The 26,971-nt window shown below is 45.9% G+C and overlaps 1 protein-coding gene across 1 annotated transcript in view; it reads right to left on the bottom strand.

The window, feature by feature from the left end:
• The window catches only part of ATP9A (ATPase phospholipid transporting 9A), a 49,827-nt gene extending 23,537 nt beyond the window's left edge, over positions 1–26,290 (bottom strand). The window contains exons 1-14 of the mRNA XM_031616042.2: positions 26,187–26,290; positions 19,829–19,973; positions 18,963–19,076; positions 16,592–16,700; positions 10,328–10,386; positions 9,448–9,499; positions 8,809–8,903; positions 7,646–7,726; positions 6,922–6,997; positions 4,205–4,281; positions 3,392–3,552; positions 2,519–2,661; positions 1,824–1,936; positions 120–332 (exon numbers count right to left, since the gene is read on the bottom strand). Of these exons, the coding sequence (XP_031471902.2) occupies positions 120–332; positions 1,824–1,936; positions 2,519–2,661; positions 3,392–3,552; positions 4,205–4,281; positions 6,922–6,997; positions 7,646–7,726; positions 8,809–8,903; positions 9,448–9,499; positions 10,328–10,386; positions 16,592–16,700; positions 18,963–19,076; positions 19,829–19,973; positions 26,187–26,254 (1,506 nt within the window). The 5' untranslated portion in view covers positions 26,255–26,290. The remainder of the gene's footprint in view (positions 1–119; positions 333–1,823; positions 1,937–2,518; positions 2,662–3,391; positions 3,553–4,204; positions 4,282–6,921; positions 6,998–7,645; positions 7,727–8,808; positions 8,904–9,447; positions 9,500–10,327; positions 10,387–16,591; positions 16,701–18,962; positions 19,077–19,828; positions 19,974–26,186) is intronic.
• Positions 26,291–26,971: the final 681 nt, after the last annotated feature.

Genomic DNA, 26,971 nt, shown 5'->3' with positions numbered 1-26,971 from the left:
GACAGAAGGGCCACCAGCACAACTTCCACCTTTGTCAGAGGAACAGACTTTATTACCCACAAAACACACCCCGGACAAAACCCGAGTGTGGGAGCACAAGCTGAACTCTACAAACTGACCTCGTCGGGACTGGAGGCCTGGTACACCCTGCACGAGTCCTCGTAGTGCCTTTCAGCTTCGGCCTGGTCCGTCACCCCGTTGGATTCGTACACCGGCGTCACGTTGTGGCACAGCGCGATCGCCTTCACCGCCTCGTGCACGCGGCTGCTCATGGTCCTACGCACCTTGGTGGCCAAGGCCAGGCCTTTCACAGCGGGCGGCTCCTGGGATTGCTGAGAGGACAGGAGAACAGAGTGTCACTGCAGAGAAAACCATTCTGATGGAGACTTTACCTCAGTGAAAAGCACGTAACATGTAACCCGTGCAAACTCTTGTGTCCCTTGGGATGAAATGTGCCCGTCGTGCACCGCGGTTCTGATCACCACTGGGAGCACTCCGCAACTCGTTTATCAGGGTCACTGATGGAGGAAGGTGTGCACAACAAAATCACCTATGCTTTTAGAAAACACGTGAGAAAAGGGCACACGGACACAGATCTGCCCAACACCAATGGGTGCCAGGCCAAGTCACAGGACTTGGTGAAACCACTGTGCCCCCAAAATACATCAGTGCCTCAGCCGAGTTCCACGTGCAACAGCACGTAGCTGCTGGAAACAGAAAACAGATGAGTGGTGTGGACCTAGAAATCTTAATTGCATTCATTTAATTTTTCATACTATTTTTAGTATCAGAATGGGACTCATCAGATAATTGCACAATTACTAAATGATCCTGGTGGAAGAGGGGACACGCAGCAATCCAGTTTCCTGCTCTGTTAACCTTTAGTGTCAAGAGGACAAAAGCTTCGCTTCCAGGTCAAAGGCCACAACGTGGTAAAAATAAGAGCAAAGAATAAGGACTACATTTCCAAATGAATCGCTGCCTGCAAATGCTTCTCGTTACAGGGGATCTCACTTCATAACCATAACTCTCAGTGAGACACGTTCTTCAGTACAACGCCAAGCGCTACCTTCCACACTGTAGTGATTGCAACACACACGATTTTCTGATTTACTACCACAGCTCATCAGCAGTGTTGCGACAGGCTTTAACCAAACCAAACACAGTAAAGCCCTGAAGGTGCTGAAGGGCATTTGGACCAATGCAGCACTGTCCTCATAGCAGGACAGGCAGCCGTCAAAACATTCTTGACAAGTATTGAAAACGTTGGCAAATAATTAACTGATAGTCAAGTTCTCTCTGGAGATTGAGTATGAAATGACAGAAAATAAATCTGGAGTCTGGTTTATTTTTGTGGGTTTTGTTTTTTTAAATTTAAGTACAGTTCTGTTACTGTTTACTGAGTACTGATGGCTCCTCTTCCTTTATTAATTCCCCAGTATATAGCATTTCAAACAGCAACTTAATCCAGTAAACGTTACCTTGTGTTAATTTCCCAGTGAAGCAATGCTGTGGTTGCTGTAAGGTGGTGAATAACTAAATAAAAGTACACCATTTTACAATCTGAACTTGGGACATGCACTTGCAGGCCCATGCAAGTACTATGGCACTTGGAATCTGAAGACTAGTGGATGTGAAACAAGCTATGAGTGAATGTAAAACGCAATCAGGTTAATATTTATGTATTAAGTATCCAATCACCTTTTGATTTTTCCAAAAAATAACATGTAAGAGGCAGATCCCTGTCAGATTAATATATCATTAGCCTGGTAACCTGGAAAACTAATGTGAATAAAGAGTAAAGAAATCCAATTTAATTCTACCTGTGTGTATATACTGAATATGTGGCTCTGCACTTCATCCATGGAGTCAAGGCCGTACGCCACCGTGCCCAGATGAAGTCGCTTGAAGACCATCTCATTCTGTGTAAGAGTTCCTGTAACAGAAGCAGCATCAACATGCAACGGGGACCAACATCCCTATTCTGCAGGGCATGATCTTGTCCTTGCTGTATCCCAAATACAAGAGGAACTGGTCCAGAAGTTGGACTGATCACTGCACCAGGCTCTCAGCACAGGCTGAGGCTAAAGGTGACAATATTAGAAATCCCAGGGCAAATTCTCCTGGGAAGTTGTGGTGCACATCCCTGTATCAGTCAGAACGAGATTATTCACCCCAAAGTCAACGCCAGGAAGAGCTGCAGGCATAGCTCTGCTCCTACTGGAACCAAAACCAACTTCTGGGAACAACTGGAACAGGACCAGGATTTTATGTTGGACAAAGCTTTTGATTACAGCTTAGTCCTCAGAATCAGCCCAACTGTAAGAAGTGAGGAAGGCAGTGGGCAGACTGATGGCATGTTTCTGCCCATGCACCTAGCCTACCTTCATCCAGCTGTAAAAGCTAACTCTAAAAGTGGTTTTTATGTTTACCTTCAACTTTGGATTTAATAGCACACTTCAAAAGCCAAACAACAACAACATACCATGACTCAAAGCTGTGTTTTCTACATAGATACCTGTTTTATCTGTAAGCAAGTAAGATATCCTCCCCAGCTGCTCAGGAATAGTGCTGGATCGAACCACGGTCCCAGGGATTTTGGAATCTCTGCGGATCACCCAGCTGTAGACAATTTTTCCCATGTCCAGGTTCACACGTAAACTATGGAGGAGCAAAGGGAAAAAAAGTGTATCTGAAGTAAAACTCTGGAAAAAAATCACTATGAATTGCCACAGTGTAGTGAAAGCACAGGGCTTCTGTACTGCATTGGAACAGCCAAAGAATGTGGAGAGAAGTATGTCCAAAATGAGTGGTTGGGCAGCAGATGGGGAGAGCTGCACACTGCGCTGGTACTGTAATTCAAAAAGATATATGACAGAATTGCGTGGAGAAGAGCAGATGTAATTTGTGAGGATGATGAACGGAGACAAGTAAGGACTGTGATTGATAAGGGGACAGCAGGTTAGAAATGGAACCGAAATGAATCCCAGACCTATGCTGAAAATAACAATCTGCTTAGTAATATGGTGCAATTAACATTAAAATTTCAGTCCCTTTAAAGGCATTTGGGTCCTATGCTGTATAAATATCTCTCCTCTGCATTTTCCTCTGTTCTCATCAGAGTAACCAGGCAGCCCAAACACAGAGGCAGGGCCTTAAATCACGGACCTGCAGCCTACACCAGGGAGCTCAGACAGCGGGCAGATGAAAACACTTAAACTTAGCAGGAACAACAATGTTCCTATGTTCAAACAGCAATTCAATTTCTATTTCTAAATTTGTTAAGTTGTCAAACAAGGAATACATAAGACTTTATGTGTCCACATTAGAAGCAGGAAGGAGGATGCAAAGGAAGCAGTATCTTGCTGGGAAGAATTAGTAGTTGACTCACCTAATTGGAATGATGTTTGAGAACAGGAGGAGGAATCTGATGATCTGAAGATACCAACGGCCAGCAAAATGCTGAAGGGCCACCATGACAAGTGAGACCACCACCAGGGCCCCAAACAGGATCTTGGTGAGACAGTTCACTTCTAAATCAAAGAGACCAATCTAAAGAAATAGAATCAAGACATTTCAGTCACACCGTTGGAGTTGTCAGCTCAATTTAATATTCACAAAAGGGAGTCCCTTTATTCAAAGAGCCATTCCTCACCAGTCAACGTTTATTTTTCATTTAAAACACTACAAATGTATTTGAATTTATGAACAATATTGTTGCCATTACTAAATTACTAAATACTACATTAATACTAGATTACTAGATACTAAAACACTAGATTACTAAATAGGAGTCCCTACTAAATAGGATTTCCATCCTTTGGAGGCTGAGAAATGCATGAAGAGGTGAGAAAAGATTCATGCTGTCAAAGGCTGCAGACTGTACAAACACCCCCACTCCCTGTCTTGGCTTTGCTACAGCAGAACACAGCAAAATAAGCTTTCCTCTTCTACCTGGCACTGTTTAATTATAACCACGTAAGTCATCCGCATCAGTTATTAAGCATCAGCAGTGTTAAAAAAGCAAGCAGGTACACGTACAACAGGCTCTGATATGGTAACTATCTTAAACAGTAGGCTGAAAGATGTAAATCATTGTTCATCTGATCTGTCCCTAAAGTCTGTCTTTGGATGGACTTATTTCTTTGTTTAGTGATAAATTACTGCCAAGTTTAGTTATTACAATACTGCTTTCTTGCCCTACCTTACTTCTTGGGTTTGAAGTATTCATCACACTGCGCAGTTCCCTTCCAGTGTAGAGGACAACTCCCACAACAGTACCTAAACAAAGTAGAATTTGCATCAGCCTCAGAAGTACAACCTCTGCTTGCCTTCTCTGAAAAATGCTTGCCAGATCCACAGCCTTCAGTTTTGAAACCGACTTTTAGCAGGTTAACCCCTAAAGCAATGGTAACAAGGACTAGAAAGGTGAGTTACCTGAAATGTAGAACCCATGCAAACACAGATGCTGAACAGAAGACAGCCTATTAGGAGTCAGCAAGTCTCCAACCACACTGCCCTCACGGCTGGACCTGCACATCATAAGCTGCTCCAGCTGAGGAGCATGCAGAGAGAAGCCGCGTGCTTTGCTGGCTTGTCTCTTCCTGACCCCCATTCCTTTTGGAGTTATTTGTCACTACTCACTATAAATAAATAAAAACAGAGGAGGAGGAAGGATTGTTTCTTCCCACCACCCCAAATCCCACTTAGGTGTGCTAAACGTGCCTTACTTCAACATGAAATGGGTGCTCTGGGATAGGATCGCTCCTTCTTGGTGAATTTTGCCACAATCAGAGTAAAACCAACAAATTCCAAATGCTTTAAAGATAGAATAACCTTATTTTAAAATCTATGTCTTAGCTGAGTATTTCTTCAATTGCTGCTCCTCCTGAAAGGTGAATCATACCAACTCCCACCTTACTGCAACAGATGGAGCTGCTGGGAGCCCATGTATTTTAATGCTACGTCCTGCAGTTTCTAAAGATCTGAGAGAAGCATTTTTCTCCCTTCTCTTTTTGCAGAAATATAACACAGTTTGGTACTATAAATCGCTGTTTTTCTACAGCTTTTCTTAAAGACTTTGCAAAAAGTAGCTGCAGTCACGAGTTTGAAAGCTGCTACTGCTAACACTGGTTGCTACTAGAAAATTTTACAGGTCTATAAAAATGGATAAAAACACCACTGAGGGGAAAAAAAAGTGCTGTTGCTGATACATTGCCATTTTATACACCACTATTCTGCTGCTGCCACTAATGACCAAAATTTTAACAATTGTGTTAACTTGAAAGTGTATCCTTTTTAAATAAGATTAACTCAAAAGAGGAGGTTACTAAAAATGCTGAGAAACATTCCTTTGGAGATAATAATAAAAAAAAATTAAAAAGCAGAGCAAATCACTGTAGCCAGATGGCAGGAGGGGTAAGATCACCACTATTACATCAGCAGATGGCACAGCTACTCCAAATCAACTGCAAACAGTCAGAGTCGGACCCTCCTACCACAGCAGCAGATGGAGAAAGTCACATAGCTCTGCTCCATCCTACAGACAAGGGCTGCCCCAGTGATGGCAGCACTATGGCTTCACAGCATAAGCTTACAGAAGAGGAAAAATGATATTCACATTTTCTTCTTGCAGAAATAAACTGCAACGTGCTATTTATTACTGCCATAGGAGAAACAAAAATGGATATTCCAGCAGTCGAGTCTGTCAAAATGAGGGATAAAATCTACCAGGTCTGGAAAACAACTTGCAGACATGCTGGTGTATGTAAATAGAATATTTGATTGTTTCATGGCTATCCAAAGCAGACTGTTGTACTCACCAGCTGAAATGACAAAAATATCTCCAAATGTTATTCTTTCTAGCTGAACCCTCAAAGATATCTGTACAAATAGCTTTGCTCTTACTCAGAAAGTAGGGTGGGTTTTGCCCCAAAGCAGGATGGACGGAAGCAGTGCATTACACAGCTGTTGGGTGTTGGAAGCTGCCTGGCCCCAGGCAAGGTGTTTGCAAGCAGAAAGCAGGAAGGCAGAAACCTTCTGCATAGCAATTACTAATCTATAACTACTATTTACTTGGCCAAACTATACGTGGATGACTAGGTTTTTAGCGTCCTTTGGTCACATCACTGCAACAGTACTGTATTATTTCAAAGAAGATCCTGAGCAGGGTTAGATGGAAACATAAAGGAATAAAATCTATTCCTATGTTCTGCTTTTAAAAGGGAAAACGAAAATGAAAATCTTTTCAGCACTTCACAAAAATCTGTCAGAGTTCATGTTCCTTCCCATTACTACCAACCCCAGGCACACCGTGGCACCGCACTGCAAAGCCCCTCCTCTCAACAGCTTCAACTCCAGCACTGCTTACAGAGCTTCACCCTCCTCCAGTGGGTGCTGACCTGCAGTCCTGAAAGGCACGTGAGGCAGGAGAGGAGCAAGGCTTTTACTTTGACAAGCCTCTGCAGGAGGGCACTGGTTAATTTAAGGCCTTCAAGCTTATCGTACACGTGCACTAAAATGTGTCAAAGATTGCATTTTTTTTCTTCTTTAAAACTATGTAAGACGAACTCAGTGGAAGCAGTTACCTGGAAATCTTTCATCTTAGCTTCTGTTACCAGAATCTATTTGACACCATTTCTGTTACAGATTAGGATGTCAATACAAAGAGCAATTAAGTGCTATTCTGGTCCTAGATGCTAGAGAAGTGCCCAAAGGCCACTCCAATTCTTTCTCATCTAGGAATGTCCAAGAGGCAATTAGCTGCCAGTGCGGCTCCCCAGAGGTGTTGGGACAAGTGGGAAACCTCACTCCAACTGCTAATTTCTCCAACTGACAGAGATTATTATTCCATTACAAAAAGACCCTTAAAAATTGTTAACATATTCCCTTAAAAATAATTTGCACGTGCCTCCACCTTACCTGATGCAATCACTGTGCTGGCCCACAGGGTGTTTTCTATGCTTAAGCTTTCATTCACAGAAGGGTCACTGTCCTCCTGCAATGGGGGAAAATAAGAAACCGCGTCAGTAATTTAAAAGGCAGTAGGTTGTTGGAGTTACACACGGGTGCTTGGAGAGGGATGCTGTCAGCAGAGGGCTTCTAGGAGAGATGAGGATTTTCATTAACCAGCGAAATCTCTGCCTAGTTGAAAAGCAGCACTTGATTTCAGTAGAGAAAGTAGGGTTGGAAGAAAATGTATGAAGACAGGCTTCCTCCTGAAAGCCTCTATGCATTAAAAAAGAGAAAGGGATTAGTGAGAAGCTCACCAGGAACCCCTGCAAAAGGTTTTAACCCTACAGAGACTGCGGCGGTGCTGATTTCCTTCTGAGCACCATGCATACATAACCACCAACCTCAGTGCAAATGTTCAGACCTAATGCCATCAGGGGAAGTCCCGCATCACAAGCAGCCCAGGACACTGTTGCCAAGTCAGAGCTTCGAAAACAATATTCTTGTTTCAGATTTATCTCATGTATTTTATGTAGGGGGAAAAAAAATAAGAAAAGAGAGTGAGAGAAAAGGCACAAGGAAGAGCATGACCTCACGTTGCTCCTGAAAGAAATCTGGCATCCTGCTGGTATTCAGCAGGCTGGCACAGAGGACAGTACATTCATTATTTCAAGCAGATGTAAGTAGGACTTACCCTTGTGAAGGTTCCCACAAAATTGTGTATATCAATGTTGGGCTCTTCTGCATATACATACGACCGGATTTGCAGCAGGTCCTAAAAACAGACGTGTTTGGGCAGGCATTTAGACAAGCACATTTTAATAATATACAAATGGTTCTAACAAAATACTTCAGGTTATTTAAAACATACTGTTTTCTTGAGCCCAACTACCTAACAGAAGATACAACCATTATACCAGCATGACTGAAGGTATTTACCTGCTAGTATTCATTGGACTGAAACCAAAGAGACTCCTGGGAGTTACTTGGTTGTTAGTGCCCCATAAAAGCAAATGCAGCCTGAGAAAAAATCAAGAGAGCCTAACAAGCACATTGCTTCCCAGCAAAGAAGGTCTGGACCTTCCAAGGTAACCAAGGAACATCCTAACTCTCAATATTTAGCTGGAGATGCCAGTGGCACTGGGAGCAGTTCCATGGTGACAAGGAGATACGTCAGTTCTGAACAGTGCTGACTCCACGTGAACTATTCACTTCACAGATTGAATGTTTTGCTTCAAAGCTTTGGTTTTTTTTTTTTACATTTTTGAAGGCAAACTACTTTAGCTAGAGAGTACTCAGCCACTGTAACCTACCTTAGCTAAAGAGCAGTATAGCTGGAAACAACACACTTAGTGGAGGCTAAATGCTTGTTTCAGATCATACAGGGAAGCACCAATGGTCACTCCTTTCACAAAGGTGAGCCATGAACTTCCAGAGCCATTTCATGAAAATGCATGAGTTGTGTCTCTGAGCATACTGCAGTCCAGGAGATGAAAGGGAGCATTTCAGGCGTACCAGCAACAAGGCACCTATCCTGCAGCAATACCTGCCCTGCACTGAGTTACTGCAGTGGTCTCTGGAGGGGAGAGCAGCATCCCCCCCCTGAGCCACGTCCTGCTGCAGGCTCAGCCCAGCCTAGCAGTGCAGCTCTGCACACAGCCACGTGGCACAGACACCCAGCCTCACCCTGCCCCGAATCTTCTCTTTGTTGCCAGACCTAACCTGCAATGTGCACCCGGTCCTGCGCAAAACAGCGTCCACTTGTTTCTCAAAACCATTAACTGAAGGAGAGGAACGTTTGCCAGGAGCTGACCGCTACCTCTCCCCCCAAGTGAGTACGTTTAGCAGGCAGCTTACAGAGGCGGTCGGCAGTCTCTGGGTGCAGGTAACCGGCAGCCGCAGTTTCCAGTCTGTCTCACCATCCAGCTGGTCAGTGCGAAGGAAGCAAGACCCTGGGGAGCATCCAAAAGTGAGTGCTCTCAGGTAGGCACACCTACAGCTTACAGAATGGTTTTGTTTCTAGGACGTCTTTCTTTCTTTGGAAATGGTGTCTCATTTAAAGACTTAACAAGGTAAGAACAGAGGAATTACGCTCCTGCATCACACATTTGTTTCCTCCCACCAGTTCAAAGTACAGTGAGATTCTGCTCTGTGTCTTTAAGACATTTGAAATTAGCCATCATGCTCCGTAAACCTGCATTTCCTTATTCCACACGTAACAAAACAAACCTGGACAGCACGTAGAATGATTTACATTTATAACGCACGGCATTTTGTGGCCTCATTCACCCTGGATTCAACTACCTACTTTCTTGAGCAGCAAACAAAACCAGAGCGTAACATCCTGAGAACTGGTGGTCCCTGAAAGCCTTTGAATTCCCCATCTCCCCAAAATTTTACTATTATCTATTTCTTTCACGTTTTCAAAAGATAATTTTCTCTAAACAACCAGTGAAAGGTTAATGGCTATTTTGACAATTGGTTCCAGATGTTTACCATTCTTCTCCGACGTCCTCAGGAAGATCATGTCAGCAGGGACCCGCTGGTTCTGTTACGAGAAGAAAGGCCATTATTGTGCACACACCCCACACGCGTGCACAGCCTCTTTCCACAGCCCCGGCCACAAGCAAAGGCTACGGAGGAGAAAGAGCATTTCTGTGTCAAACTGAAGCTCTGTATTCATTTTGCTTGGAATCCTAAGCTCACTTCCCTGCAGAATCCTGAGTGCAGAATAACAACCGGAGCCAGCTCCCACTGACCAGACTGGCCAACGTCTAGCTTTACAAAAGAGCTAGTGATAACTCTGGAGGTCAGAAGAAATGTTAAACCAATGCCAGTTTCCTTTCAAGGAAGCTCTATGCTAGAAGAAAGCACGTACCTGGGGTCTACAAGCTCTAGGTTTTGGGTAGTTGTTTTTTTTTAACTAAATATTTTCATACTAACAGTTTTAGAGGACACAGCTGCTTGCATGGAGAACGTGTAAAGAAAATAACTGGAGAAAAAAAAGGGGAAAACATACATCCCATTGCCCACAAATGGATCTGTCCTTCCACCTTTGTGTTGGTTATAGCAGATTTTGATGTTGTATGCTGTATTTGCATCAGACATTTAACCTGTGTGCAGCAGTCAGAGATAGGGTCAGGGAGCCTTTTTGTCTTGCTATAGGGATCAGAAAACATTGCTTATAGGCACTTATTCTGAGATCTGGTTTGTAAAGGCAGTGATGCTATTTCCAGGGCCAGGGGGAAAAAGGGAGACCCTGAAAAGTAATTAAATACTGTGTTATCCAACACTCAGTACTGTAAGCCTATCATAAACCAAATACCTCAATTCCCAAGAAAAGCACTTTACAAAGAAGACGCACATAAAGGCTCACCTTTTCAACAATGATGAGGTCTCCTACTTGTATGTTAGAGCTCTTCACCTTCACAGTCCCTGCAGAGAGAAGACAGCGGTGTCACAGCGCCGTGCAGCAGGGCAGGGCTGCTGCCATCACCCCCAGTGACAGCTCTGACACCGCAGCCTTTACACTTGGGAAAACACTTTCAGCACGTGCCAGGCAGACAATGGTGCAAAACCAGGAAAACTGCACCAGCAATCCACCTGCTTCTTCTCCAGGTGGGCGAAAAGCTAAAGTTCAGCTCCCTGAGCTGAGACCTGAGAGCCACAACTAAAATGGGCACATCTTCAAAAGCAGGCTCACTCCGTCCTGCAGCACAGCGCTGTCTCTGGTCACCTCAGCTTCCTCTCCTTCACCTCTGCAGGGACACAGCCCAACCACCCCTGCACAGACCAGGCACTACAGAACACACCTGTGTATTTCTTTATTGCAGCTGCTCCAAACGGAGGGTTAATTTAACATTTGGCTAGTGATTTCAGATCGCTAGCCAGCTCCTGATCTGCCTTCTCAAACTAACTAGCGATTTAAAAATCCATTAAATTGAACCTCGCCTCTCTGTGCCTGTTTTACTTCAACAAAAGCCTCCGTAAGGAGCTGTGATTTGGGTAGAAGTGGGAAAGGCACGGGGCAGCTCGCCTGGCACAGACAGCACTCCTCCTGTAGCTCCGCACTCAGGGCTAACTGGCCAGATAGCAGTGCAGGGGTGAAGGAGAAGGGGGAAGGGAGGGGGAGCAGAAATTAGCACAAAGCACAAAGGTCACTGGGATTTTACTACTGGCAGTCCCTTCATTAGCATCCTTCTCAGGATATGCTTCAGTGTTTCTGCTCCAAATTAACAATGAAAGCCTTTCTGGGCTCCTGGCAGCCTGCTGCTTTGGTGACACACTGTGTGCTTAACAACATGCTTCATCACTGCTGCTAATAAATGCAGACTTCCTTGCATGCTGTAATTATTCCTACAAATTATAAGCAGTCATGGCCCATTTCACAAATATCTCATAGGTCCTCTGCAGACTCTGGGTTTTGCCATGGGAGAGATTTAGATTTTGGGTTGCTTGTTTGTTTGTTTTTAAAAAAGGTAAACAAAATGAATGCTGGGCTAAAAACATCCCTGCCAGGCAGGAAAAGCACCAGGGATTAAGAGTCCATTATGCAGAGGCTTGAAAAGAAAAGCTGTGCTCTGAGAGGATGCAAAAAAGCATCCCTGGCAGCCTTCTGCATGGCCATCCAAAGCTAGGTGCTCTGACACTAAAAGGGTCTGACAGATAACATCTCTTCCTCCCCTTTTAGGATGGTTGTTCAGGGAACAACAAAAAGTGCTTTGGAATATTCCTCTGTGCAAAGGAGGTTGGAATCCCACACAGCACAGCACAGCAACCCCTGTGCAGAACAGCCCATGGGAGGAGAGGTGGCACTGCTTTAACCCTAAGGGGGGACTTCTTAAAGATCGCATGGATTCTGGTGGTGGATGGCAGTGTAGAAATGCTTCCTGCAGGGCTTGGGAATGGAAGTTTGGTTTTCTATCACTTTTCCTTAATGAAATCAAGTCATGCTGGAAAAAAAAATGCTATGTCAAAGCTACAACACAATTATTTCCTATCATTACGTGCGTTAAAGGGCTTTTTGCATCACTACTCTGAAAACAGCATTACCTGCTCCAAAATGTTTTCCGAAAAGGAACTGGAACAGATTTGCCTTGTTCAATAACCCTCCCAAAATCAGCTGTTTTAAAGTAAAAGAAAGAGAGGAGCTCTGTAAGCACTGCATGCTTTTACAACTCTTGTACACACATGCGAGATGCCCTTTTTAGGTAGCAGAGCTAATTCTGCTTCCCAGCCTCTCGTGGATGACATCTCTGCAGTCTGCACCATATGTCCCACCACGAAGGCACAGGACCAGATGTTTCCTTTGACTCAGGACTCCTATAAAGCAACTTACTTGAATTGTTTTTATTTTGATCTTGGGAATTCTGCAATACCTTTCTCCTTCTGCGGGGAAACAAGCTCCTAAACATTAGATGTTTTCTCACACATCTGAGAAACTAGCTAATAACACAACTGCTTCGTTTCCCAATATTGCTCTATTATTAAAGTATACCTGTAATAAGAAATAGCTGCTTTTAGAAAGGCACTTAGAAGTGCTTTCTAGGAACACCCAGGTCTGTTAGCACAATCACAAACAAGCAGCTAGATCTCTTCTGTTAAGAAAAAAAGTGTGATACTTGTTTCATTCTGAATTTTCTGGCTTTTATCAAAACCAAACAAGAGATAATATAATGCAAGCACTTTGCTGCAACTTTATCTATGGCCTCTGGAATCATCACCAAATTTGCAGTGCGATGGATATACCACAAAGCAGATTATTTAAAGTATTCAGCCAGGAGAAATGCCTTTTTCTGTCACATGAGCACTTAAGATCTCACCATAGATGTGCACAGCTAAGGCAGAGTTCAAAATAGTTCATCTGGCCTTGAAGATTACAGTGCAGTTTATTGAAACAAGTTGAATGCATGCCAAGAAATGAAAGGGTGGTTCGGATGCACTGCACCCAACTTTGGGCTTCTGTGGCTTTGTGCTGTATAAACTGCAGAGCGGGGCTCAGAGGGGTTGGGAAAATATTGTTTTTCTATGGCTGGTAAATGCCAATGATCTGTATCTTTAGGAGCACCCCTCGGTAGGAGGTCTCCTCCCATTGCTTTCTGTGGAGTCTCTCTCTGTTATGCAGTGTTACCTAGGGAGGGCAGAGAGAGAGAAGAAAAACAAACCAAGAATTTGTGAGCACGGTTCTAAGCTTTCTATCATGCAGAAAGTCAGCACACAGCCTTCTGAACACAAGGAGGTTTGTAGGTTTATGAATAGGGGATTGAAATTTGATTGTTTTTTATTGCAATCCAAACAACTGTCTTTTAAAGAAAAAGCTTTAAAAAAAAAAAAAAAAGCTACGAGCTACTGGTTTCGTCATTTTGGAACATAAACGGATCGTAATGGTGGAGGAGAAAAAAGGTTCAGAGGGATTTGTCTTACGATGTTAAAACAACACAGAAAATACCTGCCTGCCCTGCATCACACCGCCCTCCAAGAACACTACAGACACTGCAATTCAGCAACCACATTCAAAGTAAAATGTGACCCAAAGAGGATTCTCACTTTTTCTCTGCAAAGAAAGCAGCCTGGCAAGGCTTACAAAGCTGAGCAATCCCAGCCCCCGACACGAACCTGCACACAAGGAGCAGGGCTGGGCTGCACGGGGAACGGAGCGCTCCTATCTGTGCTTACCGGCACCCTCACTCAGAGCAGCACACGAGCAGTTTTGTTGATTGATACTTCATGTGTTTATGCACGTATGTGCTTAAGTCACCCCGACTTCATTTACACCAGAGAATGTACTCTCAGCCTTGATGTTGCTGTGGGGGAGTAAGGCTGAAAATGGGAAAACTATTCTCCAGTCACCTTAATGGCAGCTTAGTGCAATTACTCGGGGGAAATAAAAATAGCTTGGAGAAAGCTGCAGAGCCATTAGATCCATTATTGCCAATCTCCAAGAGCAGCAGTGCTCAGCATCGTGCCTCACCTAATCTCCCCCTCCTAAGCACTGGCTTTAGCGGTGCAGCTATTGTCAGCCTTCAGCCAGCCAGCAACAATCCAGAGGGCTTTTGAGCAGTGCCCCTGTGCACTACAGGGCTGTGCCAGTATCCCAAAGCACAAACTGTGCTGCGAAACAAAAACAAAACAAAGTCCTACCCGGAGTTTCCCAGCTGCACTGAAAATTAACGGTTACGTTCAGCTGTTCTCAACTTAACTCCAACTTTGCTATTTGCTGCTTTTACTCCTGACCCAAAGAAGCCCCTGCTGGAAAGTCTGCCACCTTTTCCTGCTGTTCACACAGACACATACGCTCAGAAGCCCACCATGCACCCCCAGCCATGCTGGCATCGCACAGTGCTGCTGCAGTCAGAAATGACTCTCAGCCGTTTCAGATGTGGATGTTCACATCCTCCGAACAGCTCGACTACTGACAGACGCTGAACTTCGCACGAGACAGAAAATGGCTTTGCTCCCCAGCCAACTTGATAATCACAAATAGTTTCTGTGGTTTTCCTACTCTAACCTACGCCGCTTGAGGCTTTCATTACTGATTCTACACCAACCGTGTGCTAATAACAAACAAAGTGGCTTAGGATTTCCAACCACTGCCCAGCTGCCAATCCTCCTTGGGTTCTTTCACAAAATTAGAGAAGTTAAAGGACTGGGGGAAGGGAAATCATTCATGGGAAACGTAATAGCAATATGAAAAGAACTAAAGGAGAGGTCAGGCCCCTTATAGATCATTGAATAGAATCCAGAAGGCAACTCTTTTATATTTTTAAATAGATGTAGTATACCCCTCTCGGGTGAGGCTTTTGTTGGTTGCCAAGCATTTTAAGTGTTGTAGTAAGAACATGTTATTAAAAGAGGATTTAATATTCAGAAATTCAGATTCCCCAGTTTGGAGATGTCTCATAATTCCCAGCATGTGAAATATACACAGCCTTAAGCAATCACTTTAAAAAAAAAAAAAAACTTGCTTTTAAAGTGCAATTGTTGGAAGCTGTGCACTTCTAACACACCTCGTGCACTGCATCTTATTTCAGAGGTGTAAACTTTTATAGCAAAGACACTTGAAAATAATAAAAAAAAAGTTGCTTAAATTCAGCTAATTCCCTTCTTAGAAACAAAGCCGTGGCGTCACCAACACTGTCACAGTATTAGCAGCCACTACAGCAAGGCAGCATTCAGTGTTTCAAACGAGAATTCAAGTGCTTTTGTTATGTGTGACAGAGCCGTAAACAACAGGCAGAGGCAGCCAGAGCTGCAGCCTGCGCTCATGGAGGCGAGGGCTCTGCATTCCTCACTGCTGGACGAAGGGGCTAAAGAAGATGCAAACAAAATAAGAGAAGATATTATCAATACTGAGGAACTACATCTGTCACTGCTTACAGAAACATACAGAAGGTGTGGTAACAGCACACACAATCTCCCCTAGCAAAAAGCTTGCACGATGCATGTCACAGAAGAACTGTGAAACTCAACCAGTATTGCATTTCAGCAAGGGATGGAGTGTGTCAGCATGTCAGGCAATTCACCTGAAACATAACAAGTGCACATACAAGCTCCATCAGGACAGAGTGCTTGCACTGAACTATGGTTTGCAGTAGGCATGCTGGAAAGGTTCCCAGCACTAGGCACAGCCACATGGCCCACCTCCACCCTCACATGTTGAAACTCCTTTTGCAGAAAGCAGCTTCTGACAGTTTCACAGACTGAGGCTTAATTTCTTGGTTAAATGCTTGCGCAAATAATCTGACCCTGTGGATCCTCCTCATTTCCTTTGCCACACAGTTGTTGCTATCAAGGAATATGAACTGCTAGTTTATAGGAATTGTTCGTATATCTGCTTCTCTCACCCATACTGTGACCAAGCAAGAAGCAAAGGCAGGGGAAGGACAGGAGAAAATGAGGAGAACAGCAGCAGCCCAAAGAGCATGCATCTATTACAGCCTGCTTCATCCTACTGTATGCTTGCAGTATTTGCCTCCCTCCTTCCATTCCTGCACCGCTTCTCTCTGCAGAAAAGAAAACATGTTTCCCTTCTGGGAAGAGCACAGAATCACAGAATGGCCAGGGTTGGAAGGGATCTCAAGGATCATGAATCTCCAACCCCCTGCCACATGCAGGGCCACCAACCTCCTCATCTAATGCTAGACCAGGCTGCCCAGGGCCCCATCCAACCTGGCCTTGAACACCTCCAGGGACGGATGGGGCATCCACAGCCTCTCTGGGCAGCTGTTCCAGCACCTCACCACTCTCTCTGTAAAGAATTTCCCCCTGACATCCAACCTAAATCTCCCCTCCCTCAACTTAAAACCATTTCCCCTCATCCTGCAGTTCTCAACCCTTTCAAAGAGTTGATTCCCCTCCCCTCTGTAGGCTCCCTGAAAAAAAAGCACCTCCGAACCCCAGGAATTTCATTTCCTTTGGTTACTCAAATCTACCAAGAAGGAACAGTAACCTGGAGAACAGGTTTGGCCTATGCCAGAATCGAGAATATTGAGAGTACGCAGCTTCCGTCAGCCGCGTGGAAGCTCCATGGAAGCATCTGCAGGCTGCATGGTGAGCCCCAGGGCAGCTCCTGCAGGCAGCCAAGCAGTGCCTGGGCCATGCAGCTCCCAGCACAGCCCCACGCAGCCCACCCAGCACTCACCTCTCCCTGTGAGCTTGCTGTAGATCTGTGAGTTCACCTCCTTGTCGCGCATGTAACACCTGATCTCCTCTGCAGCCTCTCGGATGACGGTAACGGCGAGCACAAATCCCTGAAAGAGAACAGGGGAAAGAGTGGATGGAAAGGCAGCAGAAAAGGCATCTGCCTCTGACAGGCGCCACGCACTATACTCATCAGTAGCAATGCCATTCATTAACTGAGAGGGAAAGTTCCTGCCACAAATAAAAGCAACGTTTCTGGCACATGGAGAATGATGAGGATCACCTGTAGAGATCAGACTTGAGAACACATCTGTCTGATTTCCTTAACTAAAATTGTACATGCAGAGTCCAAGGAAGGGCTATTTATTTTTATTTTTTTTAATGCATTCAGTGCTGCTTTTGCAAATGCTGAAACTAGGAAGCCATCAGACAACCTTTTCAGAGAGGCATTGCACCCCACAGTGCTGTTTTGCACAGCCACAGAAGTTTTCATTCCGGTAGCCAACAAACTGAGAAAGCAGTGAACATGTCTCTCCTATGTGCAATCTGCATCCGTGTGCTTAGCTAGAAATTCCTACCTTCTTCTCAAAAAGAAAAAAAACATTGGAATTTTATTTTCAGCTTATGTTTTAGCTGCTTGAAGAGTCTTCAAATAACGACCTCAAAATATTCCCACATGTGCAGCCTCACCATGCCATCACACAGGTCATCCTATCCCCAGCCCTGGGACTAGCAGCCAGTGGTGAACAAAGACTTTTCTTATGCTGCTTTCTGGCCACTCCTGAGCCAAACCCCAGTTGCTCACCTGGCACAGACAAGTCACAACTGCCTGTACAAAACCAGAAAGGGAGTTCCTGCGTACTTGTAGGATAGGATCTGGTGAAATTCCTGTTGGATTCACACTGCAAACGCAATTTAAGTACTAATTTGAGGGAGAAAGCAGCGCGATCCAGGCACTGACACAAACAGAGCCTTAGCAGCCGAGTCCTCAAGTTGCACTTTTTCTCCTTTTGGACTTAGGCCAAGGATTTCACTGTTCTGGAAGCCTAAAAGGCAAGAAAAAATTCCCTCTGCCCCCTCCTCATCCCACCTGCTCTTAATAGAACCATGGGTTTTTTACCACAACCATTTCACAAAACAGCAAACAAATAGTGCCTGAGAGCACTGTGCTTTCATGATCAAATCTCAGTTGATTTTTTTTAATGTTTCTTTAAAGCAAAAAAGATTTCGAAGCTCGAAAATTTTCAAAGCTCAGGAAGGTGAGGGAACCCAACCTGAGTTGCTTTCTGCTCTGAGCAGCAGTCGGATCAGAGGCACTTTTGAATCAAAGTTATTTTGCAGCACTATAGGCTGAAGTGCAGCAGGAAAGATATTTACATAAAGAGAGAAATAACAGTTGCACTTGGATAAAAGCTGGGAAAAAATACAGCTACCTATATGAAAGCATTTGCCAGTTTTGACTGGCTCATGCAGTGCAGTTCAGAGATCTAACAGCCCCACACAGCTATTCTTCATTACATCCTTTGACAGCATATGAGCTTCTGCTTCAAAACTGATTATTATTGATTTCCTTTGATCAGGCAAAACATGTGGCTATCAAAAGAAAAGGGCAAACGTTTAGAGGAAGGAAAGAGAATCTGCACTTTGAACAGGTATGAGGCTACACACGTTTGTCCCTCTATATTTATATATATGCTTTTGGTATTACAACATGGCAGTTATTTTCCACGCAGGGCTGTTTCTCAGGTTTCTCTCATTTGTTTTTCACAATGTGGTTAACCCATGAATCGTCTGTTGACCTACGCCTAAAGTGCAGGTCAAACTGTTTGGCAGGAGAGCATAATTTGCCTCCATTGCGCATATGGCCACTCTTTAAGGTCACTTCAGAGAGGTGCCCTTTGGTCCCTCGCTGCAGTAACCAGGCTGGTCTGGGCTCCCAGTGCTTGGGCTCCTTGGGAGGGCCAGATGCCCTCACAGACCCTCCACCAGCACACCCTGCCTTTGGAGAAGCTGTGAGCAACACACAAATCACCAGGGCAATGCATTTATTCTGGTCCCCACTTACTTCACCACTTCATACGCTTTATCCTGATGCCTTTGCAGTCGCCGTGTGCAGTGCTTGAGAGCTCTGTCTCTGCTGGCATCCCACTGATGAACAAGGTAGAGGCAGAGACCTCCCACCCCAGGGCCAGCTGTATAAAACAGCGCCTAAAGCCAGAGCAGCCATCTATGAGACATGTGCAGAGCAGGGCCTGAAACAGTCAGCTAACTAAGTGATTTGAGGTACAGGCTTACAGCCTGGAGAAAGGCAGCAAAAGAAATTGTGTCAAAAAAGGAAAGTTTCTTAAATAAATAAACCTCAGATCACCTACCAGAGGAACCCAGTACGTGTAGAGTGCACCAAGCCTCATTTCAACAACAAATTGAGAGCAGGCCAAGAGCAAGAAGTAAAGGTTGAAGAAGTATTTGAACTGGTTAAATAACACCTAACAAAAAAAGAAAAAAAGAGAAAAGAGGTCAGTAACAGAGTTTAGAAGTTATACAAGTCACACTAATGTTCTGAAACATTCCTGCTTGTTTCTCCAGTACATACATGCCCACTTAGGGTAATCTTAAAGTACTCCTGGAAACACTTTTCTAAATATCAACCCACTCTTCCTGGCTGCTGGTATCCTGGATACCATCCTGGATAACACTGCCATAGGCCCAAGTATTACCACAAATAAGTCATTTTGTTTTGGTAAACAAAACAAACTTCTGACTATCTCCACACGAAGAGACATTCATAGCAAACAGCAACATCATTAGCTGCAGGACTTGGTTTGCAAAAAATCACACTGTAGACATCAGAAGAAGATAATGAACTCAGAAAGCTTGGCTTGTTTTAATACTCAACCAGACAGTGACAAGTAATGTGCTTTCTGACATTAAAAGTGGGCAGAATCAGAGTTGTTTCTGCTGCTGCTACCAGAAGTTAGGGTGGATGATCCAGCTGCTCCACCAGGGATGATGGACACCCTGGAGCTGCTGCCCAGCCCACACAGCAGGCTGCTCCCCCAGCAGTGGCAGGTGAGAGGCACCAGTCCCCCCATCACCCCTCTAAACGTGGAGCTGTTCTGCCGTGGCACAAACACAAACCAGATGGCACACATTTGCTTCTGTGCTCGCCTACTGTAACAGCATGGAACTGGGCACAGCGTTGGGCAGGACGACAAGAAGCACCTTTCCTCACACTTACCCCAGGGAGAAATGTAAAAAAGTTGTATTTCTGGTTGTTGATAACATTGCGGGGGTATCTCTGGTCTCTCTTCTCTGGATGGCCAAGCCAAACCGTACGAGGCCTGGGGTCTCTTCTCCCACAGCATCGTAAGCACTCACAGCACCTACGAGAGGAACATCTGATTTTAAATAAGAAGTTACTCTTTAACCACGATTCTCACACACCCCAGGCCCTCTCCACCTGCCAGGCCAAACAGCCCAGGATCTTCCATCAGCCACCTCTCGTCTGCTTCTGTTTTCCACCACATTAAACCACCTTTAAACCAGGAGCTCTCCTCCTCACCAACCAGCGGGTCAGATCTACAAACTGACCTTTGTCTTATTAAGAAAATTCAAGAGAAAAATCTTTCTTCCACACATGACTGTGTACAAAACCCACATCATAACACTTGTTTGCAACATGGAGCAAACAGTATGATGGTGTGAGACACTCAAATTCACGAACTTTACATCAGCAATATATTTTATTAACTTGGTACCTTTTAATTGGGAGTTCTCTTTTTCCTTTGCAGGTGAAGAGCTAAGATAAATAGTCATTTTACCATTAACTTGCCTCTCAAATAAGTTTGAATAGATAACAGACGAAATGGTGATGTTCAGATTTAATTTTTTTTATTGCAATGGTCTATAGAAAAAAAATTCCTTTTTTCTATAACGGAGGAAATCGCACAAGATTAGCCTACATCTCATGTTTTAACTACAGTGAACTCAGAATGATGGAAATCCAAACAAGAGGCTTTGCCCACTGGAACAAGGCTGGTATTCACAGCTTCATTAGGACGTGCTTCCAGCTATGGTGGGAACCACTCAGCCCTTCCAGCCATCTGAAACCAGTTACCTTTGTTTATTCTGTAGGTTGGGCCTCTTTTAGGGATCCTACTCACCAGCAAAAGGAGCTACATCCAAATATTTACAATAGGACGAAGCTTGAGCAGCGCACTACTGTCGTCTAATAGATATTTCACTTCACAACTTCACAAAAGCTGTTAGCTTTTACAGTGTGATATTCACCAATATGCTCCAGAGGGATTTCCAGACATCTGGGCAGATCGTCAAGCCAATATCTAAACCTCCAAAACAGACTTCCAGACACGTCAAGTTCAGTAACTCACAGAATATTTAGACTGGAACGTACATGAAAATGGTGAGTGAACCCCACCAGGTAAGCAGGACGTTCCACCTTTAGGGCAGTGTGCTCCACCCAGCTGTTTACACACAATTACACTGCTGTCAGTCTAGAAGGAAGTTAATAGCACTGCAGAACCCTTACAACTGCTCCTTCCTGAAGGGCACTGCAACCTCCAGTACTGACAGCACCTCTGAAGGCAGGGAAGTGCAACGTAACTTCTCAAAAGTGAAGCAACCCAAAATTTCACACATGTTCTGCAATTGAAGCCGCAACCTCCTTGAGCATTCTCACCACAGAGACACTTGGTGCTGTAGGAATTTTAATGTACAAACAATGTGTTACTATAAGGTTTGAGAATCCATCTAAAAATAACAGTTCTAAGTACAAACACAAAGGCCATGGAAGGATCTGCCACGCAAAGTCACAGGTTTGTGAAATTCCTGCCCTGCTGCACTCACAGCTTTCGCAACGTCCTGAATTACAGGGAAAGCAAACCTAAGACCTCATCAGACAAACAAAGGAAAAACTTCCTGCTCAGCAAGTTTTCAAAGGCAAGTACCAGAAGTATCAACGTTCGAATTAAGAATACCCAGCATTTCTACCACAAAGTCTCCTACGCAGCCTTTTAATACGTGGCTTCTAAGCAACATAAAGGAATTTGTTAAAAAGAAAAACAAAACAACTTCCAACCAATGAACTAATACCAACAATACTACAACCAGCAATAGCCAAGCTGTGCGTTGTGACAGCATTTAGCTGCAGAGCCAGGAATCCCAGCAGGCACCTCCCCACTGCTCTGAGCTGGAAAGCATGCAGGGCAATGAAGGCTGATCTTTATCTCACATATGTCCAGGGAGATCCCCAGAGAGAATGTTTTTAATTCTTACTTTTCTAAACAAAAGCACGTACCAGTCCCCAGGATGGCATTTAACCTTCCCTTTTTCCCCAGCCTTGTTCCCCTTCTGTCCCACAGACTGCCCTGCTGCACCTTGCTGGGCATGCAGAGCAATAGAGTACAGCATGTCAGAGACAACAGTTACTCCTGTACACCAGTCATGCCAGTGAGTGCATGGCCTGGCACATTGCTAGCAACAGAGCTTCTGGTAAGAACACAGACATCTCTTAAGCACAGAATGATCACAGAATCCTAGAATCACCAAGGCTGGAGAAGACCTACAAGGTCACCCACTCCAACCGTCCACCTGTCAGCAATAGTTCTCACTAAGCCATGTCCTTCAACGCAACGTCTAAATGTTGAACATCTCCATGGTTGGTGATTCCACCACCTCCCTGGGCAGCCCATTGCAGTGCCTGACCACTCTTTCAGACGTCTTCCCCAGAAAAGAAAAAAACATATATTCAAGTGCCTCTGTATTTATTTCAACTCTGATGCTGTCGTTAACGAAGAAAGCATATCTAAGCTCACAAGTTTTGTTTGAGAATCCTCCATACACGTCTTCAGTCCTCACAGGGTGCCTTAGCAAACGGGAGCAGCTGCAGCAGCACTCAGTGCTTTTACAGACCAATGGCACATCCCACAAACCACCCAGGATCACGTGCAGGCAGGATGACTTCACTACCTGACCCCTTCTGTATTACACAGCCAATGCTGCAAACTGAGTAAACACCACTTGTTACTGCCCATGCGCACCCCCAGAGGCATGGAGTGCCTGCACAGAGCAGGGACAGCCACGTCTGGGTGCACCCTCCTGGGCTGCAGTGCTACATGTCAGACATGGGACACCCACGTGCAAGGATGGCAAACCTTTACAAACATGAAAAGGTGTACAAAGACAGCTTAAAAGAAGAAGTTGTCATTGTGTTGTGTTATTCACATTCTAAATCACAACTTGACAAACAAAAAAAGCCCGGACTCGGAAAGGACAATCGCTCAGAAGCATCTCTTCTGATGTGAACTGCCTCCCAGACTCCAAGTCCTATAGGCAGTGTGGCTCTTCACCTGCACAGGGAGCTAAATGAACAGGAGCTGCTGAAGGTCACGGGGCTCACTACGTGCTTACAGGAAGCACCACAGAAATGCACTCTCAGCGATGATGCAAGCAGCAGTAATACAACAGACTGACTGTCAGATGTGTGATGAACAGCCATCACCAAGCAGCAGTTCTTATTTATAAACGCAGCATGTTGGACAGAGAAACATTTTAGAGAGAAAATGAAAAAAAAGCTTATGAAAGCACAACGAAACTAATGGAAAAGTGCCACATTTTCCTAAAACTGGAGTAGAGTTAGTCCAGTCAGCACTGAAGCTCATTCCATATATTTAATAATTCCTACAATCCCATTTCTCAGATGACATTTCCATGTTTCTCACAGGTGACACTGTTAAGGACCTGCAACCTACAAACCAGCCTCTTGCATATCAGTATTTTAAATACATGTAAACAGTTTCCTATTGATATTGAAAACAAACGAACAAAGCCAACCAGGCAGGCACACTGCCCAGCCCTGCAGCCCATGCCCTGCCACCAGCCGTGCAGCAGTGCTGGGCAAGCTGTGTCCCCACAGTGCTGCCCCAGCACAGCACAGCCCTGGCACACCCACCAGCAGGCAGGCGGCGGCCAGGAGCTCCCATCTCCCTCTGTTGACTTGGAAATGGAATTTGCCATTTTAAGCAGACACATAGAGCACACACACACAGACTGTAAGGCTCCTCCTCCCCAGTCTCATTCCCTGTTCTCCCTCCCGCATTCCTGGATCAAGGCCTCTTTACATTGCAGAGGCACGGTGAGCACAGAAGCTCGCTGGGTTCAAAAAAAGCCTTGCAGGATTGCAGACTGAGACCATAAGCTATTTAGGGAAAAACTTCTGTTGTGCACTGAAAGGATGCCCGGGGTGCCTCGGGAGCTTGCAGCTCACATCCCAGCAGTGCCCAGCCCTGGGAAGCTGGAACTCCTGTGCCACACCGCCAACAGTCCACCCCTTTGTGCCATCCTGAGTGGTTCTCAGAGCACTGCAAGGCCATTGGGAAATATGGCTGAATTCATGGAGTACAGCTGCAAAGCACAGAGAACACACACTCTTTGACAACAGACAGGAAGACCCACATGAAAGTTATGCTCCGGAACAGATAACCACTACTCCCATTGGTTTATTAGGCACATGCTTTCTCCCTCTAACACAGATCTCAGCTGTCTGGACCATTATTCATCTCCACAAAGCTACTGTATGAGTTCCTCCCTGGCTGCTCTTCAAAGCACATTACAAGCTGAGGCTGTAATCAAAGCAGCATTGAGATGACACCTGTCCTTTGCTGCCTGTGTGAGAATTAGGTATGAGAATTGGGCATTTATTCCTTTTTTTTTTTTTTTTTTTTTTTTGGCTGAGATTTCTATGAAGTCGTTCAGTCCATGAAATAAAATCTATTTCTCACTCCAAACGACACTAAGCCAGCAAAATCTGTCTAAGAAGTTGCCCCCACTGGGGAAAAAGGCAGACATGCTAGAAACTGCAGTCAGGCTATGTTAAAATGAAGCCTTTCACAGCTTGGTTACCAGCAGGTTTTCACATGTATAAACGAAGATGACTTGCGAGTGCCTTTGTTTGTGTTTTTCTCAGAGGAAACAGAAGAAAGGTCCTGATGACAGCTCAGGGCTCCCCAGACTCCATCCCAGACCTGACCCCAGGACCTGCCCTGGCCTGCTGGCTGACTCCTCCTGCAGTTGCTAATAATACTTTGGATTTCCTCCACCTCACCGCTTTGCTACCCACACTATCATTTGATTGAATTACAGCCTCATAATCAGCAAAACAAGACATGAGCTCCCAGGAAGCAATCAAATACCCAAAGAGAAAACCCAAAGCCAAGTTATTCAGACTGCCATTAAGAAAAATCCCACATAATCTTCCTTCACAACTTCACGCCGCCAGCATTTCTTGATGGCACAGAAGCATCATCTGTGTGTCTGCTGACCAGGTGAGGTCTGGTGCCATGAGCTGCAGCTTAGGTTAGGTGGAGGTTATTACTGCCAGCCACTACCAACCACTTCATAGTAGAGATGTGCCAGAGATCAGAGCACTTTCTGACAAAAAAAAAAAAAAAAAAAAAAATTCAAGAAGCTTTGAGAAATTTCTCTGGCTGCCACTACCTCTTCTCTCTGAGCCTTTTCAATCACATCACTGAATTTAATGCATGGTGGCTGCACCCTGTGGAACCTGGCCAGCAATGCATGTCATGCAGGGGCTGGGGAGTTCTGTGCTGCATCACACGTACCTTCCAGCTCAGTATTAACTGCCACAGACACTGCTACATCAGCTCACAGAAACCGTGCTGATAGTTTATTCATTATACTACTCTTTATTAAGTACAATAACTTCAATTAGAGGAACCTGAATGAAGCCATCAACCCAAACCATAACAAACAATGGAGAAATAACAATTTCCTTTCGTTCTAGCAGGCATTATTTCCTTTGAGGCTTTGCTTCATTTTGCTAGCATCACTCACCGCACCTACAAACACATCCAATGCAGAGCCAAGTTCTGCACGGAAACCTGACAGCCGGGTAACCCGGATACCCCATGCACACCAACCCGTCTGCAGGCAGTGCCATTTCCCACCGAAATCGCGTTAACGGGTCATTCGTCTTATTCAGCTTCCTGTCTGGAAGCACCGGCAGAACGCATCCACTGCAACATCCCAGCTTAACGCTACTGTATTGCTTCCGCTGATACAGTTACAGAGCGCTCAGCCGGAGACCTTCGGCACATCCCCGCACCCCGTTCCCAGGCAGAGCCGCTCCCACGGACCAGCCCGCAGCTCCCGGCTCTCACACGGCTGCTCCGGCAGCGCAGCTCCGCGCCCGCCGACCCCCGGCCTCCAGCGGTGGGCTCGTGCCGCTCCGTGTGCCGGGCTGCGATAATCGCAGGCCCCGTTCTCCTCCAGCCCCGGCTCCGCAGGGCCGCCCGGCACGATCCTTCCCAGCGCCGGGCGTGCCACGGCAATGGCGCCGGGAGCGACCTGTCAGCGGCCGCCAGCCCCGTCCTCCTCCTCCTCCTCCTCCTCCTCCTCCTCCTTCTCCTCCTCCTCCTCCTCCTCTCGCTCGCTCCCTCAACCGCTGCCCAGCGGCGACCCCCGCCCCGCAGAGGCCCCGAGCAGAACCGCGACGCGGGCAGCGGCGAGGCGATGCAGCGGAGCCCCGGCCTCACGCAGCCGCTCCGCGGAGCGCTCACCCGCTGCGGTGCTTGCTGTCCATCCGCTTCTTCTGCCGGACCGGCTGCAGCGGGATATTGTCGGTCATGGCCGGGGCGGAGCGGGGCGGGATGCGCTTCCCAGCAGCGCCTCGGCTCGGCGCGGCTCCGCCGATGGGGCCGCGCTCCCAGCACGCAGGTGCCGCGCCCGCCCCGCCCGGTTCGCCCCGCCCCGGCTCGGTTCTGACCCGCGGGCGGCGGCACCGGCTGGGAGCCCGCTGGCGGAGTACCGCGCTGCCGGCACCCACTGCCCGCCCGCATCCCACCTGCCGCTTCTCCTTGGTGCCCCCAGCTCTTCTTCCCAGCCGAGCTCAGCACCCGCATGCTGGCACCGCTGGTCTCCTGCACGCACAGCCTCTGCACGCGTGGCCGCCCGGGCTTTCCCGGAGCAAAAGGCCCGTGGCACGACCTGTGCGTCCTCTGCCCCCTTCAGCCGGCACACGTGTACGTGTAGAGGTGCTGCTTGTGTCTCCCATTACACCATCCCTCCACCCACATCGCAGGACCAGGATCCCAGGGCTGCCCCTCACATCATTCTTGCTTGATGACCATCACCTATACCCGGCCAAGACTTACTTCTAGGTTTGATTCAGATTTCAACTGTAAATTCATATAGGAGTCATCCCAGCATTTCTGTTCTGTTTAAGACTCAAAGCTTTTCTTTGCAAAGCTTTTCTTTCCCCGTTCCTTCAGCCACTCCCCATAAGACTTGTGCTCCAGACCCTGTTCAGCCTTGCTGCCCATCTCTGGGTGTGCTCCGGAGGCCT

The sequence above is a fragment of the Phasianus colchicus genome, chromosome 17, assembly GCF_987193195.1.
Source record: "Phasianus colchicus chromosome 17, bPhaCol1.hap1.1, whole genome shotgun sequence".
In the NCBI taxonomy this organism is placed as follows: Eukaryota; Metazoa; Chordata; class Aves; order Galliformes; family Phasianidae; genus Phasianus; species Phasianus colchicus.
Note: the sequence above shows the minus strand (reverse complement) of the source record. Positions and strands in the feature narration are given on the sequence as shown.